Raw genomic sequence first — 23,490 nt, forward strand, 5'->3', positions numbered from 1 at the left:
AGATGTGTATCTACCTTTGCATTGGATGTCATTTCCTCTAGTACTGTATGTCTCTTCCACAGTTCATCTTGTTTGTTTTTGAACATATTCACGTTTTCCAGAGATGACAAAGCCCCTGTTGATTGAGGAAAAACATTGGTGGCATGGTGTTAGGTTGTCGTCTCTCCTCTGGGATAAAAGTACACTAATAGATATTCAGTGCTGGGTTTTCACTCAGACATGCGTGCTCTCCTTCATATTCCTCTGCTGGGAGGTCAGCTCCACTGTGACAGTTATAAGCCTCTTACAGGACTGCCTTGCCATCTTGAATGAGCTCTCTGAGCTGGTGGATGACTTTTGTTTTGTATCTGTGCTGACCACAGACTACCATGATCTTTTATGTTTTGTGGATGTCTGAGTTGTTGTAGATTAGGGTAATTTGATATTTTTTACAGGTGGACGATAGGTTTACTCTTTTCCTTACACTGTTAAGCCTCTTAGATGTAAAGTCCCTGCATGGTTCTGGTACCGGTTCCGACCAACATTTTCACTTATAAATCGATCTGTGGACACCGTATGCATTTTACAGTTATAAGGAAGGTGAAATCTTATAGTTAGTCATTTTATCATTTTATTATACTATATTTAGAACGCATATACGTTATTTAAAGCCTCATTCATACAGTTTTGTTGAATAGGAAATACATCATATAAAATATTTCATATTTTCATATTTGTATCATATTTGTACTGTGTACTTGACCTCAAAAGTGACTACACCTCAGCAATTTATAACTATTTTTACCATAAAGTTGAGATTTGAACCTTTCTTGGAGTATACAGAATTACTAGTTATTGTTCATGGCCCTCTCATGATAAATACATACTTTTGGGGATTACGTAGACTACATTTTCGATTACATTTACTTACATTTAACTGGTATAAATAATTTAACATTATTGAAAATGTGTGTTTCAGTTCAAACAGTAACTGTAAGCCTACATAACTCTCACAGATTGTAATTTAATTACTGTTTCACAGTCCAACATGTCTTTTCAATTGCACCACATTCCGGGCTATAAACGAGAGTGCTGAGATACAGTACATGTGACAGGTTGACTTTGTAAGAGCTTCTAAGTTCTAAGAGGCTGAGAGTCAGTGTCATGGCCCTGGCAAATTCTCCAAATCCCTAGTAAGACTTAGCTAATGGAGTTCTCTCGTGATTCTAAAGGATGGACTTCTCATCCTTAGTATACAGGCATAATAACCATCTAATATACTGCAATGAAATGGGGTTAAAACAATCATCAGGCACAGAGAAAGTGTGGTTTCATTTTATACAAGGTGTCTCTGAGAGGTAGGCCTTAGGCAGTGTTTTTCCTGTTTTCCCCATTTTCACTAGTATGAGTTCGCTTGGTTCTAAGATTTGTATTTGAGCCAAACAGCTTGATTCACAGAAGGCAATAACATCTATGGCTGATTATCTTTATAACACAAACTTCATACAATGAATGCAGGTCATCTGGGGCTTGTCGAGATGATGTAAAGCACCAGGTTTGCAAAGATAAGTAATGATTTCAAGCAGGAGAGAAGTAATGGAACAACAGAGTGTTTCTGGAATCCTGCAGTGTTATGAAAATGTAAATTGAGGGCCTTGGGATACATGGGTGCAAAGTACCTCAGAGACCAAATGCCTAAGAACCCTAAAATCTCAAATGTAGTTGTGAGTCAGAGAGCATACAACACACTGAAACACAGAGAGGTGCTTGTGTTGCGTGTGTTTACTACACTGTGCTGCTGTGTTTGCTGGCTGTGCTTCGCTTGGTTGGTTGGAGGACCGTGTTCATGAGTCATTCTCTCTGCCCTGGAGCTCTGCAGCCAGATGAAGGAGCATACATATTTCCTTCTTCTTTTAGTTTATCTAATATACCATTAAGGCATCATTACATCTCTGTAAACATTTATTCAACGCCCAGAACCTTTCAAAATGAACTAAATAGTTATGAATAATTTGGTTATTTCACCTCAGTTTTTTGTCATCATTTCTGAGCAGTGAGCTCTCTCTCTCTCTCTCTCTCTCTCTCTCTCTCTCTCTCTCTCGCTCTCTCTCTCTCTCTCGCCCTGGTTATGATGTTATCCCTTGTGTCTTGTACATACCAGTACTACCCAAAGGGAAGAGGTGGGCGGGCCAGGGACTTGGCTGACTGAGGACACTACAGGGAAGGGGTACACAGTGCATGACAGCGGGTGCTGCGGAAGGTTAAGGATGCCTTACAAGAGAGCCTTTTGTCAGAATCAACCCCTGATGAATAGACTGCTCAGTATATGAGAGTGTGTGGGATCTGTTCTGCATTCTCGTCAAGCCATCAAGTCTCTTCACCCATTTTAACCATTGACATGCCTGGCAGTCAACTTCAAATGCCTAATGGAGCAAATATCTTGACCAGAAAATACACTTGAATTCATTCAGGGGCTTATCCAAGACCCAGTGGTACAGCACACAGAGCGTGGTGGAGGAATCCTCGCTGGCAGCCCTCCCTCTGAATAGGCAGGCACCCACTGCGTCAGTAACCTGATTACCCTAGCTGTCAGTCTTAATAAGGCCAGGCCTCAGATCCCCACCACGGGACGGGACAAACTTGGTCCTCCGATAGGGAGTCAGAGGACAGACTTGGTCCTCTGATAGGGAGTCAGAGGACAGATGAGGAACAGGACGGCAGCTCTTCTCTGAACACAGACAGACAAAGACAAAGTGTGCAGGTATGATCAATGGGGATTTCATGACGTTGTTAAGGCTATTACAGTTCCTGAAAGCAGCTGTTGCAACTAACTGTTGCTGTGTTAGATTCAGTTTTGAAAATCAAACACAGGGCATTATTTTTAAAACTGTATAAAGCAGCTAGACTCCTTTGAAATATTCAGAATCTGATTCTACTGTTGTGCCTTACTGGGATAATTTTCTGCGTGTGTTATGTTTGCGTGTGTATGTTTGTGTGTTGTGTTTCACATTCATTTCTTAATTTTCCTTTTGACTACACTGGTGTTTGTTTCATTCCTTCATCTGGTTGGGAATAGTCTTTCTATCTAGGCAGTCTTGTTTGAAATTCAACCATTTGAAATATAGAATGTTGCTCAAGAATAAAAGCGAAGGCTGAAAGAGAAAGAAGAGGAAGAGAGCGAGAGCGAGAAAAAGCAAGAGAGAGACGTGAAGAGAGGGGAAGGAAAGCATAAAAAACTCGGAGGCAGCAGTCACTAAGGGGAGGGCAGCCGGATACAACTAGTGGGTGGACCCTGATGATTGTATCTGAGCTATGGACACACGCAGCAATCCTCTCTCTTACACGCTCCGTTTCACCAAACGGAATAGATTTAATATGTTTTAAACATAAATTATTTAGTAGGCGGATTCTTATCAGTGTCACGACAGAGATATTTCCTGCCTCACTGTTTCTTACATCACCCCTTCTGTCTGGCTTTTCCTCAGAATTCAACAGGAAGCTCTGTACAGACTGAGACTGCTGGATCCTCCAGTGTTTTACAGCCCTCTCTGCACTGACTATTGGTATAAGAAGAGAGACTGCTGCCTGAGGCCTGGGTACAGGGAGGCTAAGATCCTAACACTGCCACACAAGCAGCTCCACAGTAATGTCAGCCTCCCTCCTGGACGCTGATCCCATCTATGCCACGGTGGTCCAAACTGCCAAGGCTGAGGCCAGGGAGTCGACAGGGGCTGTGGCTGTCCCTCCAGTCAGGCTGAAGCCTCCGGGGGACCTGAATTTGACCCGGAGCCTCTCCAAGTCGGACTCAGACCTGTTGGTGTCTCCCCTGGGTGAGGAGGATGGGGGTCTGAACAGCTGCTGTGATTCTGTGGCTAACTGCAGTTCTGGGAACAAACAGATGGAGAGATCGCCCTCCTTCGCCTCCGAGTGGGATGAGGTAATTCTCTGGGTTCTCTGGGTGGGGTGATAGGCAGGGATTGGCACTGGGAGAGTTAATGCATAGTCAGGCTTCAAATATAGCTTTTAATTCCTTTAGGGGCAGAGGGGAGAGGAGGGAGAGTTGTAATGAGTGATAAAGAGTGATAAAGAGAGGAAGGAAGAACAGTGATAGACAGGAGGTAACGGGCAGTAGTGGCGCTGACTTTTACCCATACAGTCGCTGCAGAATGCCTGCAGGCAAGTGCTGAATGCATGAGTGGCCTGATCACTCCCACCGATACCCCATAGCAGCCCTGGCACACAAGGCTAATTGGGCTTGGGCTGTCACTCCTAATACAGTCAGACTGCTTACTATGGGTCAACCCGCGCATGGCTTGACGTCTCTTCTGTTCCCCCGTTTCCCCTGCTTTCCAGTAGGCTAATGCATGCCACAACCCCAGCCTCAACACTTACTTCAATCCTGGTCTGACGCTGTACTGTTTTGAACTCTAGTCTAGATAGAAATTATTGTATTTTCTGGTTCATCCCATCCTGCTCTCTGACTGGACTATGTGGTTCCCTGGCCCCCTCTCTGCTCTCCCATCTGCTCTCTGACAGGACTGTGTGGGCCTGGCCTCCTCTCTGCTCTCCCCCCTTTGACAGGATTGTCTGGTGCCCTGGCCCCCTCTCTACTCTCCCCTATTTGACAGGATTGTCTGGTGCCCTGGCCCCCTCTCTGCTCTCCCCTCTTTGACAGGACTGTCTGCTGCCCTGTCCCACTCTCTGCTCTCCCCTTTTTGACAGGACTGTCTGGTGCCCTGGCCCCCTCTTTACTCTCCCCTATTTGACAGGATTGTCTGGTGCCCTGGCCCCTCTCTGCTCTCCCCTTTTTGACAGGACTGTCTGGTGCCCTGGCCCCCTCTCTACTCTCCCCTATTTGACAGGATTGTCTGGTGCCCTGGCCCCCTCTCTGCTCTCCCCTCTTTGACAGGATTGTCTGCTGCCCTGTCCCACTCTCTGCTCTCCCTTTTTGACAGGACTGTCTGGTGCCCTGGCCCCCTCTCTACTCTCCCCTCTTTGACAGGACTGTCTGGTGCCCTGGCCCCCTCTCTACTCTCCCCTCTTTGACAGGACTGTCTGCAGCCCTGTCCCACTCTCTGCTCTCCCCTTTTTGACAGGACTGTCTGGTGCCCTGGCCCCCTCTCTGCTCTCCCCTCTTTGACAGGACTGTCTGCTGCCCTGTCCCACTCTCTGCTCTCCCCTTTTTGACAGGACTGTCTGGTTCCCTGGCCCCCTCTCTACTCTCCCCTCTTTGACAGGACTGTCTGGTGCCCTGGCCCCCTCTCTACTCTCCCCTCTTTGACAGGACTGTCTGCTGCCCTGTCCCACTCTCTGCTCTCCCCTTTTTGACAGGACTGTCTGGTGCCCTGGCCCCCTCTCTACTCTCCCCTCTTTGACAGGACTGTCTGCTGCCCTGTCCCACTCTCTGCTCTCCCCTTTTTGACAGGACTGTCTGGTTCCCTAGCCCCCTCTCTACTCCCTCTTTGACAGGACTGTCTGGTGCCCTGGCCCCTCTCTACTCTCCCCTCTTTGACAGGACTGTCTGGTGCCCTGGCCCCTCTCTACTCTCCCCTCTTTGACAGGACTGTCTGGTGCCCTGGCCCCCTCTCTACTCTCCCCTCTTTGACAGGACTGTCTGGTTCCCTGGCCCCCTCTCTACTCTCCCCTCTTTGACAGGACTGTCTGGTGCCCTGGCCCCCTCTCTACTCTCCCCTCTTTGACAGGACTGTCTGGTGCCCTGGCCCCCTCTCTACTCTCCCCTCTTTGACAGGACTGTCTGGTGCCCTGGCCCCCTCTCTACTCTCCCCTCTTTGACAGGACTGTCTGGTGCCCTGGCCCCCTCTCTACTCTCCCCTCTTTGACAGGACTGTCTGGTGCCCTGGCCCCCTCTCTACTCTCCCCTCTTTGACAGGACTGTCTGGTGCCCTGGCCCCCTCTCTACTCTCCCCTCTTTGACAGGACTGTCTGGTGCCCTGGCCCCCTCTCTACTCTCCCCTCTTTGACAGGACTGTCTGGTGCCCTGGCCCCCTCTCTACTCTCCCCTCTTTGACAGGACTGTCTGCTGCCCTGTCCCACTCTCTGCTCTCCCCTTTTTGACAGGACTGTCTGCTGCCCTGTCCCACTCTCTGCTCTCCCCTTTTTGACAGGACTGTCTGGTGCCCTGGCCCCCTCTCTACTCTCCCCTCTTTGACAGGACTGTCTGGTTCCCTGGCCCCCTCTCTACTCTCCCCTCTTTGACAGGACTGTCTGCTGCCCTGTCCCACTCTCTGCTCTCCCCTTTTTGACAGGACTGTCTGGTTCCCTGGCCCCCTCTCTACTCTCCCCTCTTTGACAGGACTGTCTGGTTCCCTGGCCCCCTCTCTACTCTCCCCTCTTTGACAGGACTGTCTGGTTCCCTGGCCCCCTCTCTACTCTCCCCTCTTTGACAGGACTGTCTGGTGCCCTGGCCCCCTCTCTACTCTCCCCTCTTTGACAGGACTGTCTGGTGCCCTGGCCCCCTCTCTACTCTCCCCTCTTTGACAGGACTGTCTGGTGCCCTGGCCCCCTCTCTACTCTCCCCTCTTTGACAGGACTGTCTGCTGCCCTGTCCCACTCTCTGCTCTCCCCTTTTTGACAGGACTGTCTGCTGCCCTGTCCCACTCTCTGCTCTCCCCTTTTTGACAGGACTGTCTGGTGCCCTGGCCCCCTCTCTGCTCTCCCCTTTTTGACAGGACTGTCTGGTGCCCTGGCCCCCTCTCTGCTCTCCCCTTTTTGACAGGACTGTCTGGTGCCCTGGCCCCCTCTCTGCTCTCCCCTCTTCTCTCTGCTTTCTGACAGGACTGTTTACTCAGGCCATGCTGGGAGGGGTGTCCTGTTCTGTTCTTAAGGGCATCCTGTTTTGCAGCTGCCCCGGTGTGTCTGTTTCTTTTCTAGTGTCATTTGGGGCATGGGTGGGGGGGTGCAAGGGCAAAGACTTACTCAGGCTTACTCATAAGGAGATCAACAATGTTCCGTCCCTCTCGGACTGTCCAGAGCTAGTGTCGACATTACACACACTTAGGAGGAGAGGAAGCCAGGTGTGACACACACACACACTGCATACTGCAATATGTTGGAGTAACTGCAGGGGAGGCCATATTCCTGTTGAGATTGGTTTGCTCTCAGCCCTTAGACACACTCAGATTTAGACTACAGCATGTCCAGCAGTTAGAGCTTGAAATTCTCAGCTGGGCATTTATTTCTGTCCACAATTGTCTGAAGTAATTTATAGTTGTATTATCTCACCCTGATTATGCTTGTCCCATTTATTTGATTTGATATAAACGTTATAGTGAGGACATTTTGGCATACAGTATGCTAATGACATGTATGATGACAACTGATCAACCGCTTTACAGCTTTACATCTGTTAAATTCTCTAAAGACACATCTGTCTAAACCAGACATGTTACAGATGCATACATCGATACCTCTAGCCATTAGAGACGCTTTGAATATCTCCTTTCTTTAGTGAGCGCACTTCAAAAGACCCTTTTGTATCGGAGAGATGATTGTGGTTGTAGTGGGTGGTGTGTGTGTGTGTGTGTCTGAGTCTGTTGTGGCATGCTCTCGTCCATTTCTCTCATCGTGTTAACATTGCTGCAGTCTATTGGGGCCCTGGTTGAAAATAATTTTAGCTGGGAAAGAGGACTAACATGTTCAGCACATATGCTGGTTTAACTCAGTTCATAATTTATATGGTTAGCTAGGGCAGAGAGAACATCTATTTATAAGATCCATTTTGACAAAAAATATCTCACCCAGCGAAACACGAAGGCCATGTCCCCATCCCGCCCACTGCATCAAATTGACACAGAGCAGGCTGTCATTATGGTGCAGGAATGTGAGCAAACCTTGGTTAAACATAAAAAATCTATTGATTTAAATTCTGTACTCATCATCTAGCCGATAGAGCCAACGGGTATTTCAGCATTGAACCAGGTGAAACAAGCATCCATACAAATTAGCCCACCTCTGACATCTCTGACATGGTGAAGTTCCAAGATGGCGTAGCAGTCAGACGTATTTGTCCTTCATCTTGTCGTGTCCCAGGTATATATATATTTTTATATATTTTTCTTCGCATATCTTTTTATATTTTTCTAAACCCTCACTTCAAAATACTCTCCTGCAACCCACCTCACCCAATGTGGTGTGGACCTTCTTTTTCTCTAAAGTATTTTTCTTTGCCTCTATTACTGGAATCTCTCCAACATAAACTAGCCAGCTAACTAGCCAGCTAACGGTCATCAGCTGACCACTAGCTCGGAAAGATCTCGCCAGTTTGTACAACGCAATTCAACCAGAGCATACCGGACCTATTTTCTCTCCATATCCCCGGATTCCTAACACAAGCTCTGAACCTTATCACCTTCCGACCTTCGCAGCTAACGTCCCCTGAATGCTAGCTGTCTAGAGCACAACGGACTGTTGGCTTACGAGGCCATCGAATACATTCCGAAGCCACTAGCTAGCAGTCAGCTATCCTTTGCTAGCGGTCATCAGCTACCTTTATCCCGGACAACTCTCGCCAGTCTGTACAGCGCAACTCAAACCAGAGCTAGTCGGACTTATTCTTCTCCATATCTCCGGATTCCTACCGCAAGCTCTGAACCTATTTTATTTATATAAAAATGTAAACATTTTTATTATGATAAAACAAAAATTCCACCTGGAATTATAGCAGCTAATGACCCCTGAACGCACAGCCGCTAATCTGCGGCCTGCTAGCTATCTAAAGCACATTGGACTGCTGGCTTAAGAGGCCCTTCGGACGTATTTCTTCAGCCACTATACATATTTTGCCAATTGGCCTGGTTTACCACACGGAGCCCTGCTGATCCGTCCACTGATGTAACTGTACGAGGGGGCCACAACAGACTTTCCTCTGTCGCGTCATCCCTCTAAGGCCTTTCTGTTAGCCTGCTAGCCCCGTGCCGCTAGCTGCCTGAAGCCACGCACTGGACTTGTATGATCACCCGGCTACGCATGCCTTTCCCTAACGTCAGCATGCCGTGTTGTTGGCTGTGCTGGTTTGTAACTATTGTTTTATTTCACTGTAGAGCCTCTAGCACTGCTCAACATGCCTCGGCTAACAATTTAGTTCCACCTCCCACACAAGCAGTGACATCACCTGGTTTAAATGCTATTTCTAGAGACAATATCTCTTTCATTATCACTATATGCACAGGTTTACCCACACTGTATTCACATCCTACTATACCTTTGTGTGTACATTATGCATTGAATATATTCTACCGTGCCCAGAAATCTGCTCCTTTTACTCTCTGTTCTGAACGTACTAGGCATCCAGTTCTGTTAGCCTTTAGCCGTACCGTACCCTTATCCTACTCCTCCTCTGTTCCTCTGGTGATGTAGAGGTTAATCCAGGCCCTGCAGTGTCTACCTCCACTCCCATCCCCCAGGCTCTCTCATTTGTTGACTTCTGCAACCGTAAAAGCCTTGGTTTCATGCATGTTAACATTAGAAGCCTCCTCCCTAAGTTTGTTTTATTCACTGCAATAGCACACTCCACCAATCCGGATGTCCTAGCCATGTCTGAATCCTGGCTCCGGAAGACCACCAAAAACCTTGACATTTCCATTCCTAACTATAACATTTTCCGACAAGATAGAACTGCCAAAGAGGGCGGTGTTGCAATTTACTGCAAAGATAGCCTGCAGAGTTCTGTATTACTATCCAGGTCTGTACCCAAACAATTTGAGCTTCTACTTCTAAAAATGAACCTTTCCAGAAACAAGACTCTCACCGTTGCTGCTTGCTATAGACCACCCTCTGCCCCCAGCTGTGCCCTCGACACCATATGTGATTTGATTGCCCCCCATCTATCTTCTGAGCTCGTGCTGCTAGGTGACCTAAACTGGGACATGCTTAACACCCCGGCCATCCTACAATCTAAGCTTGATGCCCTCAATCTCACACAATTTATCAATGAACCTACCAGATATAACCCCAAATCCGTAAACATGGGCACCCTCATAGATATCATCCTAACTAACTCACCCTCCAAATACACCTCTGCTGTTTTCAACCAAGATCTCAGCGATCACTGGCTCATTGCCTGCATCCGTAATGGGTCTGCGAGCAAACGACCACCGCTCATTACTGTCAAACGCTCCCTAAAACACTTCTGCGAGCAGGCCTTTCTAATCGACCTGGGCGGGGTATCCTGGAATGACATTGACCTCATCCCGGCAGTAGAGGATGCCTGGTTATTCTTTAAAAGTGCCTTCCTCACAATCTTAAATAGGCATGCCCCATTCAAAAAGGTAGAACCAGGAATATATATAGCCCTTGGTTCACTCCAGACCTGTCTGCTCTTGACCAGCACAAAAACATCCTGTGGCGTTCTGCATTAGCATCGAATAGACCCCGCGATATGCAACTTTTCAGGGAAGTTAGGAAACAATATACATAGGCAGTTAGGAAAGCTAAGGCTAGCTTTTTTAAACAGACATTTGCATCCTGCAGTACAAACTCAAAAAAGTTCCGGGACACTGTAAAGTCCATGGAGAATAAGAGCACCTCCTCCCAGCTACTCACTGCTCTGAGGCGAGGAAACACTGTTACAACCGACAAATCCACTATTATTGAGAATTTCAAAAAGCATTTCTCTACGTCTGGCCATGCTTTCCACCTGGCTACCCCTACCTCGGTCAACTGCCCGGCACCTTCCACAGCAACCCACCCAAGCCCCGACCATTTCTCCTTCACCCATATCCAGATAGCTGATGTTCTGAAAGAGCTGCCAAATCTGGACCCCTACAAATTAGCTGGGCTAGACAATCTGGACCCTCTCTTTCTAAAATGATCTGCCGAAATTGTTGCAACCCCTATTACTAGCCTGTTCAACCTCTCTTTCGTATCGTCTGAAATTCCCAAAGATTGGAAAGTTGCCGCGGTCAAAGGGGGAGACACTCTAGACGCAAACTGCTACAGACCTATATCTATCCTACCCTGCATCTCCAAGGTCTTCGAAAGCCAAGTTAACAAACAGATTACTGACCACTTTGAATCACATCGTACCTTCTCCGCTATGCAATCTGGTTTCCGAGCTGGTCATGAGCCTCAGCCACGCTCAAGGTCCTTAACGATATCATAACCGCCCTCGATAAGAGACATTACTGTGTAGCTGTATGCATCGACCTGGCCAAGGCATTCGACTCTGTCAGTCACCACATTCTTATCGGCAGACTCAACAGCCTTGGTTTCTCAAATGATCACCTCGTCTGGTTCACCAACTACTTCTCTGATAGAGCTTAGTGTGTCAAATCGGAGGGCCTGTTGTCCGGGCCTCTGGCAGTCTCTATGGGGGTGCCACAGGGTTCAATTCTCGGGCCGACTCTCTTCTCTGTATACATCAATGATGTAGCTCTTGCTGCTGGTGATTCTCTGATCCACCTCTACGCAGATGACACCATTCTGTATACTTCTGGCCCTTCTTTGGACGCTGTGTTAACCAACCTCCAGATGAGCTTCAATGCCATACAACTCTCATTCCGTGGCCTCCAACTGCTCTTAAACGCAAATAAAACTAAATGCATGCTATTCAACCGATCATTGCCCGCACCTGCCTGCACATCCAGCATCACTACTCTGGACAGCTCTGACTTAGAATACGTGGATAACTACAAATACCTAGGTGTCTGGCTAGACTGTAAACTCTCCTTCCAGACTCACATTAAGCATCTCCAATCAAAAATTACATCTAGAATTGGCTTCCTATTTGGCAACAAAGCTTCCTTCACTCATGCTGCCAAACATACCCTCGTAAAACTGACCATCCTAACGATTCTTGACTTTGGCGATGTCATCTATAAAATAGCCTCCAATACTCTACTCAGCAAACTGGATGTAGTCTATCACAGTGCCATCCGTTTTGCCACCAAAGCCCCATACACTACTCACCACTGCAACCTTTATGTTCTCGTTGGCTGGCCCTCACTTCATACTCGTCGCCAAACCCACTGGCTTCAGGTTATCTACAAGTGTCTGCTAGGTAAAGCCCCGCCCTATCTCAGCTCGCTGGTCACCATAGCAGCACCCACTCGTAGCACGCGCTCCAGCAGGTATATCTCACTGGTCACCCCCAAAGCCAATTCCTCCTTTGGTCGCCTTTCCTTCAAGTTCTCTGCTGCCACTGACTGGAACGAACTGCAAAAATCACTGAAGCTGGAGATTCCCATCTCCCTCACTAGCTTTAAGAACCAGCTGTCAGAGCAGCTTACAGATCACTGCACCTGTTCATAGCCCATCTGTATACAGCCCATCTATCTACCTCATCCCCATACTGTATTTACTTATTTAGCTCCTTTTGCACCACAGTATCTCTACTTGCACATCAATCTTTTGCATATCTACCATTCCAGTGTTTAATTGCCATATTGTAATTACTTCACCACCATGGCCTATTTATTGCCTTAACTCCCTTATTTTACCTATTTGCACTCACTGTATATAGACCTTGCTTTCTTTTTTTCTACTGTATTATTGACTGAATGTTTTGTTCATTCCATGTGTAACTCTGTGTTGTTGTATGTGTCGAACTGCTATGCTTTATCTTGGCCAGGTCACAGTTGCAAATGAGAACTTGTTCTCAACTAGCTTACCTGGTTAAATAAAGGTGAGAAAAACTACATGTCTTCAGTCATGGGTCTTTGTACACTTGTCCATTAGTCTGTACTGTGGCCTGTCCTAAAATAGTGATCCTGTTACATTTCCCTCACACTTATTCTAAATTTAACCCATTTAACATAACCTGCTACGGAAATTCTCTTAACATTTGTCGTTAGTTACCCTAACCGCCAACATAAATTCTCCCAAAATTCTCCTTTGTTGTTAGGACACAACAAACAACCTGGTCTCAGAGAAAGACATACTATTATATGTCCTCTAAGAAGTATGATAAGGTATGGCATCCAATTAGTATGCTATTGTACGACCGGGTAAAGCCTCATGTCCACCAGACCCGTCAAACTCATTGTGTTCCAGCGGAAGTGATTCATTGTCAATGGAGCAGTCTGCAACGCTGCATTGGGAATTCTGCACTTGACTGCGGTGCGTTCTGTGTACCACATGCCTTCAATATTTTCAACTTAAGCGTGGCTTTACCTTGCGGTGGTATGAACAGAAGTTAACTATCTAACTGCAAAGCTAACTACTTTTCTAGATAGCTCAGCTAAGAAATTGCCAGCACCTAGCTTCCACTTTCCAGCAAACTATTTCACATTCAACTGACCAGGTCATCCAATCGCATTGGCAATATGTCTCCATGCAACATGTTTAACATGGAGGTCCCGGTAGCAACTGGCGCTTTGGTCAAACAAGGTAGGGAACCCAGAGACAGCGAAAACAACCTTCCCCATGCTGCAAGCCTTTCTGCAGCTTTGTGAAGTATATGTGTGTCAAGTAAATGCGGACTAGACATCCGGCAAAAATAACATACAGCAAAATGTATGTGCGTCTGGGGGACATACAGTGTAATAAGTATGGTACAATACATCCTATAATCCGTATGATAATGTACATATGTCACGTTCGTTGTTAGAATCATCGGATCAAGGTGAAGCGTGATATGGTTTCCACATATTTATTTAGTGAAACACACAAAAATATAAAGAACGAAACGTGAAGTCAATGAAGTGCTAACAGGCAACAAAACATAAACAAGATCCCACAAACACAGGTGGGAAAAATAACAACTTAAATATGATCCCCAATTAGAGACAACGATTACCAGCTGCCTTTAATTGGGAATCATACAAAACACCAACATAGAAAAGAAACTAGAACACAACATAGACATAGAAATACTAGATCACCCCCTATTCACACCCTGACCTACTATACCATAGAGAAACAATGGCTCTCTATGGTCAGGGTGTGACAACATATGCTGTTCCATTCATAACGCAATCTATAAACGTAACAGGATAATACGAATTTCCCTGAGACCACGTTGATCCCACACAAAGCATATAGCTGACAGTGATTCATCATGATCTACATAGATGGGTGTATAACAAACATATTTACATTTGTTTCTATGGGGACTTAGCTAAGTGATAGCTTGACTGTCCCAAATTAGTTGAATTGCCATTAAAAAAATGTAGTCATGCATCACTATACAAATGTAACCACAGACCCTTAAGAGGTAGAGACACATGAGAGGGCCTGGTTTGGAGAGGAGGTTTTATGGGTTGATGAGCCAGTTGGGGTAAGCAGCTTCCATCAGGTCTTCTCCTTGGTGTGGGTAACAGAGCAGTGTGACAGCAGCATGGCATCATCAGCAGATATTGAATGGCCCACTAAGAGGATTAGCATATAGATCCCAACTGATTGCAGCGTGATCAATTTAAGAGGAACACAATTGATTTAACAGAGTCCACCAACAGGCCCTTCACTTCATAACTTTGTTATCATTTATTTCTTTGCGGTCTCTATATCTGATTATTCCAATCCACTTTTGCACTAATCAAAGGCTTGCCACTCAAGAGCTTACTGGAAAGTCTATATCAGACCCCTTAAGGGGTGACAAATTCACTTTGTAAAATCATATATTATGTGATGCGTTATGATAGCTACACTGACTAGATGTTTGTACAGATTTTCCACAGATTTGTTCTCGCCTGATGTCCTGTACATCTGGCAAGAGTGATGATGTGGAACAGTTGTGTAGCCTTAATTGTATTACTCTCAGGCTGAAAGAGTCCCAGCATGTTCTAGCTCTTTAATTGTAATGAGATGGAATTCCTCAAACAACTGCTTTTGGGACGAGATAAGGTGCACTATAGCATATGGGCAATGTGTTGATGGTACGTGTGTGATATAGAATGTAACTGGGTTAATTCGATGTGGAATATGTGAGGTCTGTATTGCTGGAGGGAGCTGCCATGCTTCCCACGTGTCTGGCTTCTAAATGAATCAAGGCTTTTTCTGAGTGTTGATGCCACTAGCATCAAGTGCATTGATGCCACAAGTGCATAGGGCTTCTCAAACACTAAATTGTATGTCAAATAACCCTTTCTATGTCTCCAGTGTCACTTGTGAAAGCGGATTCAGCTTTGCAGGCTTTTATAATAGTAGAATATGCTGGCTAAATCACTGGATAGCACTGTATTATGGCATTAGCTACCTCCTGAACAGTTAGAGTACAGTAAGCTCCCTCCATTGCTCTGAGAAGTTCTCCTCCCAGAATCTCAGTCTGCCAAGAGGAGAGGGTACTGGAGAATGTCACAACACCAGTTCTCACACAAACAGACAGAGATGAACTGTTCAATATTACCTCAATATTTTCTTGACTTTGCTTTCATAAGATACATGTTTGTTAGTTATTTTCTAAGGCCATATGTTTTAGGCCCATGATGTGCTTGGATTGTTTTGTGTTAACCTCCACGCAGGCTTGTTGTTTTACTCTGTATACTGCATGTTTTCACTTTCTATTCAGAGATGGGGCAGAGAGCCTTATTGAATCTTATAAAGGTCATTTTGCAGAGATCACAAGCAATTTGGCCTACAGGTTGTCCCTGCGCACTGACGGTTCAATCGCTTTAAATTGCAATTCACCCTGACACCCTGTGTGAAGGACCAATAAAACACTACCCACCACTTTGTTGTTTTACTCTTCATCCATCACTGCTGCCCTCCTCCTTAGTCAGGATCCATGTATACTGTTTGTAAATGCACAGAAACAAGATTTAGGAGCACATGTTGATGATCATTACCTGGGGGTAACCATATCTGGTTTGTCCTAATGTTTCACTCCTCTTTCACAGATTGAGAAGCTCATGAACCTGATTGGAGCAGGCATCGAGTCATCCAATGACCAGCAGCGCACCACAGGTAAATACCTACATGTAGGTAAAGGTTGCATCTTATGACAGCTCTATGTAGGCCTTATGACAGAGCGTTGAAGTAAAGGGCAGTGGTGGAAATAGTACCCAATTGTCATACTTGAGTAAAAGTAAAGATACCTTAATAGAAAATGACCCAAGTAAAAGTGAAAGTCACCCAGTAAAATACTATTTGATTTTAAATATACCACATGTATCAAAATTAAGTGTAATCGCAAAAAAATACTTAAGTATCAAAAACATATTTTCAAATTGCTTATATTAATCCAACCAGATGGCACAATTTTATTTTATTTTTATTTATAACCAGGGGCACACTACAACACGCATACATCATTTTCAAATTAAGCATGTGTTTAGTGATTCCACCAGATCAGAGGCAGTAGGGATGACCAGTGATGTTCTCTTGATAAGTGAGTGAATTGGATCATTTTACTGACCTGCCAAGCATTCAAAATGTAACCTATACTTTTGGTGTTCAGGGAAAATGTATGGAGTAAAAAGTACATTATTTTCTTTAGGAATGTAGTGAAGTAAAAGTTGTCAAAAATATGTATAGCAAAGTGAAGTACAAATATCCCAAAAAACTAGTTAAGTAGTACTTTAAAGTATATTTAATTAAGTAATTTACACCACTGGTAAAGGGTTAACCATATTTGTTAGAGGCAGACTGTTTCTATGCTGTACAGGCTCATTAGAAGCCAACAACCATATTATAAGACATAAAAGATATGAACATTTGTTTTTCCCATTAATCATAACAATTCAAGGTGTAATTTGTTTTGCGTGAAACTTGTGTCATCTGTATGGGGTTTTGTGGTGTGAAGTGTATTTCCACTTTAAGAGAAATCAAATTCAAACTTCACGTGACTATCATTTTTCCTGTGCTGTGTCTCAACAGAGGCTGAATCTATTCTCTGATTCATCGAGTCTATCCTTCAGGTGGCTCTCAGTGAGAAGCCAACTAACAGATGCTCAGTTTATTTAGATTACATTCTCAACTTGGTACACTGGATCTCTAAATCTCCCTTAGAAACTTTTCTATAATGTGATTCCACAAAGCTATTTACCTCAGTGGATTATGGTCATTGTGCAATGAGGATTTTTGGTCAACCTCATATTGATAATGACACTCTTTTGGCTTAATGTTGTAATGTGTATTATTAATATGTATTATTCATTTACAGTAATAGTTCCACACTGCAGGCTGACTGTGCTAGGGTCTTTTCATCATGACATCATACAGCCTCTGACAATGTGTGTCCATTACACTGAACAGGCCACCGTCATAACGTCCACATATGGTCCTTGATGCATAATTGAATATTATGATTAGTCATAACCACTGTCATGAAACTCACTAATGAAACTCACTGTGGTTTCCTCTCCTTCAGCTGAAAGCATATATTTTTCTTATTCCAATTTCATCTACCACTCATTTACTATTCTTTTTATAGCTGATGTTATTGTACTCTCTGTGGCTGGAAGGTATGGTAATTGATGTGTTTGTTGATGTAGACGGTGCTTCTATACTATTTCAGTACTTTGAGTTTTTCATAAAGAGGACTCAGCAGGAGCCTCTCCCAGATTCAGCTGATTCATAGCTGTGCTGATTTTATCACCTGATTGTACCTGATTGCATTTGACATGGAGAGGAGATGAAAAAATGTTTTTCAACAAAATATGTTTTATTGTCACATAAACCAAATAGGTGCAGTGAAATGTGTTGCTTTACAGGGTCAGCTGTAGTTGTACGGCACCTCAGGAGCAAAGTAGGGTTAAGTGCCATGCTCAAGGGCACATCGACAGATCTTTCACCTTGTCAGCTCGGGTATTTGAACCAGCGACCTTTCGGTTACTTTCCCAATGCTCTAACCGCTAGGCCAGCTGCTGCCCTACGTTTAGCCAAAATGCGTTGACTGACTTGCCCTCTCGGTAAAGGCATAATGAGGGTATTGTATTCTCCTACAAAATTAAATGATACAAAATGAAAGTGTCCTTCCGGATTAAGATATCAAGAAAAGGAAAAAAGAGTGAGTGTGAGAGGGGGAAGCCAAATTGTCACTATTCTCCCCTACATTATTCCACCATTGTAAAGGAGCTATATTATCCCCCAACCCTTTCATCCCTCTCTCTCCCTCATATTCCTCTCATCCCTCTTTCTCCATAGATACTATTTCCTAGGGATGACCTGTGCTAATTAAACCTAAACTATAATATTTGTTTTTTGTGACTGCTGTGCCATTTTGCCTCTTGAAACATCCCTGCCTATCGAATGCTTAAACGATGTGCTGTTTGCATTTGTGGTTTGAAAGTGCTTCAATTGTCTGTTCCAGGAGCATTGAGTAGACTTAAACAGCGAGCAGGGAGGGAGAGGGAGCTCTCCTAACAACACACAGGAGGCATCCTGCAGCTCAGTATGTGTTTGCCACTCCTCTGACGTTCAAAGATATAGTGTCCGTCTTCCGTTCCTGTGAATTCATTTAGCTTTGCGGTTCCTTTCGGTAGTGTTGCCATTGTGGATGTGTTGACAGAGCTAGGGCTACTCTCACATTGATAACGAGGCAGTGCTTTATCTAGATAGCAGAGTCATTAACTCTCCGTAAATATTTCCCCGAGCCAAGTTTAGACCTAGGTACCTCTCTCGGTCCCTTCGGAAGCCCACTATCCCAAACTGGACGTGAAGACTTGTTTAGTGGGCTGAGGTAGTAACCCAGTTCCCCCTAACAGTAACAATCACTCAGTAATTAGGCCCTGCTGGTCCCTGGGAGCTGATGTCGTCCTAAATGAATGGCTGTAATTGGGTGGGGAGGGCTGGTATCTTTAACAGGCTTTGTTTGAGTGATATATTAAAGAAGCTGCCATCGGTAAAGCTCTGGGGGAAAAGGGAGGGGTCTGACTGAAACGTAATGAGTCTGCTCCAATCTTTCCCATTTCTTTATTACCATCTTATCTCCCCCACATGCACATCTCATCATCTTCACGATTCATCTTTTTATGTGCATCTCTTATCTGTCTGCTTCATTTGTCTTCCTTTTCCTTTTCACATTATTATACATTTTTGTCATTTAGCAGAGGTTCTTATCCAGAGCGACTTACAGTAGTGAGCGCATTCATCATTTCTCTCTCTATCCCAAAGCATGTCTAATAGAAGGGCTGTCTGTTCTTGATTATGAATTATGAGTGTTAGCTCTTGAACTTATCTCGGATGCGTGGTCATAAAGACCTGACCTTTACATTCATTAAGGTAGAGCAACTTCGTTACAGCCGGGCCAATTACGGCAGGAGCTCAAATCGATCTCTCCTCACTTTGCCTCTGTAACCATGACTTCTCCTCCTCTGGCCAGCTGGCTGGGGATGGGATGTGTGAGGCGTTCACAGGCAGACTGAAAGCCTGCATAATTACTCTGTGCCTGTAGCTGTATCCAGATAACTCCAGTGATGGACGCAGTAAGCAGCCCTGCATAGGTGGGTGCAAATGCCTATTTGGTTTTATTTCAATAGAAGTCTTTGTGCCCATTTGTATTATCCTGTTGCATTTCACACATTTGATTCCTGCAGTTATCTGTAAGCTTCACGCATCAACTGTTGTATTCTAAAATAGTTTGTGATATGTGCTGACGTAACAAAAGGAGTTACACTCTTAGAAAAAAGGGTTCCCAAAGAGTTCTTCAGCTGTCCCCATAGGAAAGTGTTCTACATGGAACCAAAAGGGTTCTACCTGGAACCAGCAGATGAACCCTCTATGGTTCTAGATAGTACCTTTTTTTCTAAGAGTGTAATGTTTCTCCTGTCATCTTGTAGCACGGGGGGGTATCCAATGAAAGGGACTTGAGAGTCGTTATGAGAGACAGTCCATTAAACAGTGTGTGTGTGTGTGTGTGTGTGTGTGTGTGTGTGTGTGTGTGTGTGTGTGTGTGTGTGTGTGTGTGTGTGTGTGTGTGTGTGTGTGTGTGTGTGTGTGTGTGTGTGTGTGTGTGTGTGTGTGTGTGTGTGTGTGTGTGTGTGTGTGTGTGTGTGTGTGTGCTGCACCACTCACACAATCATCACAGCGAGATGTAAACGAATTAAGGACAGCTGTGAATAAACGTGAACATTTTCTTTATTTTAATGTCCCTTGTAAAGCAATGGGAAGCCGAGCTTTGAAATCACTGCCCATGTAGAAGGGGAGAAACGTACATATTTTTTTAAATATCTAGTCATTCCATACAGAGAGGTCTGTGATTTTGAGGCTCCTCGTGCTTGTTCCCTGCCTCTGACGGTGGTGTCTTTTCAGCACTAGCAAGATCAGAGTGCCTCTGTGCAATTCTAATCAGTGCAGATGGTGGGAAGAGAGAGAGAGACTGTGAGGTAGAGGGAGAGAGAGACTGGGGTAGAGGGAGAGAGAGACTGGAGTAAGAGGAAGAGAGAGAGACTGAGGTAGAGGGAGTGAGAGAGAGGCTATGAGGTAAAGGGAGAGGGAGGGGGATTTATATAGTAAGAGTGTGAGGCAGAGGGGGGAGGAACGAAGAGCTGATACGTGGAGCAGTACCCTTCTCCATCAGGCAGCATACGGCAGCCCTGCAGTGGACTTAGAGACTATGTGAATAAGGGAATGAGGTAAAGAGCCAGAAAGAGAGCGGAAGAGAGAGAAAGCTTGAGGGATTTGTCTGAATGGGAAGGGGGATGAGCATCAAGACTGCCTGTTGTGGATGCGGGAAGGACGCGGTTGAGGCTGCTTTCTGGACTCGTGAGTATCCAGCATCAGGACGTTATGTCCTGTGAGGGAAGTGGTGAGGGGAGCGTGTGAGCCGAGAGCAGCTGCTTTGTGACAGTGCATGCATCAGACAGGGGATGCAGCAAACCTCTGCCCTGAGCACAGGAGCTAGCTGTACCCACGGTGGGGAGAACCAGGTGGGGTGGAGGGGGCTTATCACACAGGGAAGAGGCAGGCTGAACCAAGGTGGTCCTGTGGAGATCTCAGCCAAGAGTCAAGAGGCTCACCTGCGCTCTGTTAGAGCTAAGCTTGGATTTACTGGTGTGAGATATGATAAGAACTTTCTCTGAATGAGCCAGCCTCCAGAGGGGAGTCTATATGTTGGGAAGCATCAGGTTTTCCACCAGGATCACTGGGAACACCAAGGACATAGAGCCTCGGGCTAGCAGGCATGCTGGCGGCTGGAGCTTTATCAAGCGGCTAGTGATTGGATTCTGATTTTATTTCAGGAGTTTTTCATCAACAGTCGGAAGCCAAAGGAGAAACCTGAATTTTGGTGTATGAGATTGGACTCTCATTCTGTTCGTGGAGTAAAACCAAAATCCTAGAGAGAATCCCATAATCCAGATTACACGAATAGCCTTACCTTATCACGGTTCTACCGTCAGAGCTCTCAGACAGGTTGTCCAATAAAGCCATGGGACAGAGACAGAGGTGACCAAATGCTACAAAGAGGAGCTGTAACTTACTGAGGTTTACCATACCCTTGTGGAATATTATCTCAAAAAGGATGATGCTGATGATGGTTTAACCAGGTTTAAAGACAGAATGTGGAATATGATATCCAGTAATACTGTATCATCTTTGTGTGGTCTGGAAAATTATTTTGTTTAGTGCTCCGTATTACAGTGTGCTGGAAATGAAACATTTTGAGGCATTGGCAATTTCCATGTCATTAATTAGCAAAACATTTTGATAGAAGATGCCAGATTGGCTCAATTAATTGAAAGTGGTGATCAGTATTAAAAAGATCTACATATCCACCTCTACCTCCATCCTTGCCTGACATTGACACTCACTGTAACAACAGTGGGTGTACAGTATACCACAGTGGGCAGGTTCCACCACTATCTCCAGTGTAAGAATAGCCGGGCCCCCTCCTGCCCTGTGGGAGCCGCCCTCCCCCAACCTGGACCCTGTCTCCTCTGCCCTGCTGGTGCTCCTGCACTCGGCTGTGCTGGCCGAGGATGATGTGGCAATGTCATGTCTCGTCCTCGGAGTGCCGCTGCTACCGGCTGAACGGCTTCTCCCTGCTGAAGCGCTTCCCTCTCTCGGCAGATGGGGCCTGCAGCAAAGCCCTGGACCAGCCTGTGGGAGAGTGGCTGGAGCATGTGGGGCTGCCGCAGTACGAGAGCAAGCTGCTGCTTAATGGCTTTGACGACCTACGCTACATGGTGAGTCAACGTTTCTAAGATCTTTTACACTATTCATCTCTTTCCATCTCCTTTTCTCCCTCCTTTTCCCATCTCCTTTTCTCCCTCCTTTCCATCTCCCCTCTTCTATTTCAGTTTCTGTTCCTTATTCTGTCTCCCCCAGTTTCTCTCTTTCTTCCATAGCTGCTCTTCACCTCTCCTTGCTATACAGTAGATGACCCTATACAGATTTACTGTAAATCCCTTTGAAGCGTAGAAGAGGTCACCAATGGTATGACGAATCACAACAAAACCTATTCACTTTTTTCCTTCATCCCCAATCATTCCATCTCATTTACAATAAATTCCCATAGTCTCACCATCCCCCCCTATCTTGTCAGGCTGATTTATGTTCTATAGCCTTGACCTCCATGCTGGCTCGGCCAGAAAGCATACACATTATAGCTCACCCAATCATCAGCAGATACAACAAACCACTCTGTTGAGGTCACAGTATGGATTTTACTTTCTGGCAATTCTATAAGATATTTTGTGGCAAAGTAAAGTATTTTTTTAAGGGCATGAATGTTTGTTTTTTGCTGTAGAGACTTCATACATATTTTGTGATGTCATGGTCAAGTTGTATACTGATGTTTTTTTCTGGTTATCTTATGCCACTTCAGCCAGAAAATAACATCGTTATGACATCCCTTGAGTCTTGTATGTCTCTAGTTTCTGGAAAGCATAGGCAGATTCAATAGGCTGTGCCTCTGGAATTATGTATTAATAAAATGGATTAGCTGCAGCTAAAATGACTGTGTGTTTTGTGTCAAACTAAGAGGCAATCATGTTCCTTTTAAGTTACAACACACGGATGTGTGTTACAACATTTGCCAATGAATGTTCAAAACAACACTGATATTTCCACTGATTCGGTAACTTTGAGAAATATGTTCGTCTTGAAAGCAAACACAAACTAATCTGATGACACAGCTGCTTCAGTACTGTTGTTTACATGAGTTTGCCACAGATGAGAGCTTGGCCAGGGGCAATGGACTGCACCTGTTGGAGAGGTTACATAACCAATGGGAGAAGTCTAATATACTGTGTTTCGACTGGGAATAGTCAGCATAGTGATGTAGAGTGTATTGTACCAACCAGTATTGTACCAATGGTGTTCATGTTAATATGGTTATAATAGGATGAAGATCATGGGTCATTAGCATTGTGATGCTAATGTTCATCTCTGCATTAATGTCTGAGGAGTAGAAGTACCAACCAGATAATTGATTCGCTCTCTGCAGGACAAATTCCCCTCAGATACTTACAAGGACTTGGAGGTTGCTGTCTGAATAGGTCAGAGCAGTCAGAGAGATGTTGTAAAGGTTGAATGGTGTCCCATTGAACTTTCTGCCAGATTCATCGAGTTATCACTGCAGTGCTGCTCTGTTTATTTGTTGATTTGCTTTGTGGGCCGACTCTAGATCAGGGGAAGTAGTATACTGGGTTTTGCCAGGTATAACTTTTATTGAGT

General features: G+C 45.1%; 1 protein-coding gene across 6 annotated transcripts in view; it reads left to right on the top strand.

The window, feature by feature from the left end:
• Positions 1 to 2,471: 2,471 nt before the first annotated feature.
• anks1ab (ankyrin repeat and sterile alpha motif domain containing 1Ab) overlaps positions 2,472 to 23,490 on the top strand; it is a 45,253-nt gene continuing 24,234 nt past the window's right edge. For 5 of the 6 annotated variants that reach the window (XM_035777543.2, XM_035777544.2, XM_035777545.2 and 2 more), the window contains exons 1-4: positions 2,472 to 2,740; positions 3,465 to 3,916; positions 15,771 to 15,837; positions 21,883 to 21,998. In XM_035777543.2, coding sequence (XP_035633436.1) covers positions 3,626 to 3,916; positions 15,771 to 15,837; positions 21,883 to 21,998 — 474 coding nt within the window. In that variant the 5' untranslated portion in view covers positions 2,472 to 2,740; positions 3,465 to 3,625. Of the gene's footprint in view, positions 2,741 to 3,304; positions 3,917 to 15,770; positions 15,838 to 21,882; positions 21,999 to 23,490 lie in introns of those variants that run through there. The other variant, XM_052526756.1, reaches the window with a different exon arrangement.

The sequence above is a fragment of the Oncorhynchus keta genome, chromosome 10 (genome assembly GCF_023373465.1).
Source record: "Oncorhynchus keta strain PuntledgeMale-10-30-2019 chromosome 10, Oket_V2, whole genome shotgun sequence".
Lineage (NCBI taxonomy): Eukaryota > Metazoa > Chordata > Actinopteri > Salmoniformes > Salmonidae > Oncorhynchus > Oncorhynchus keta.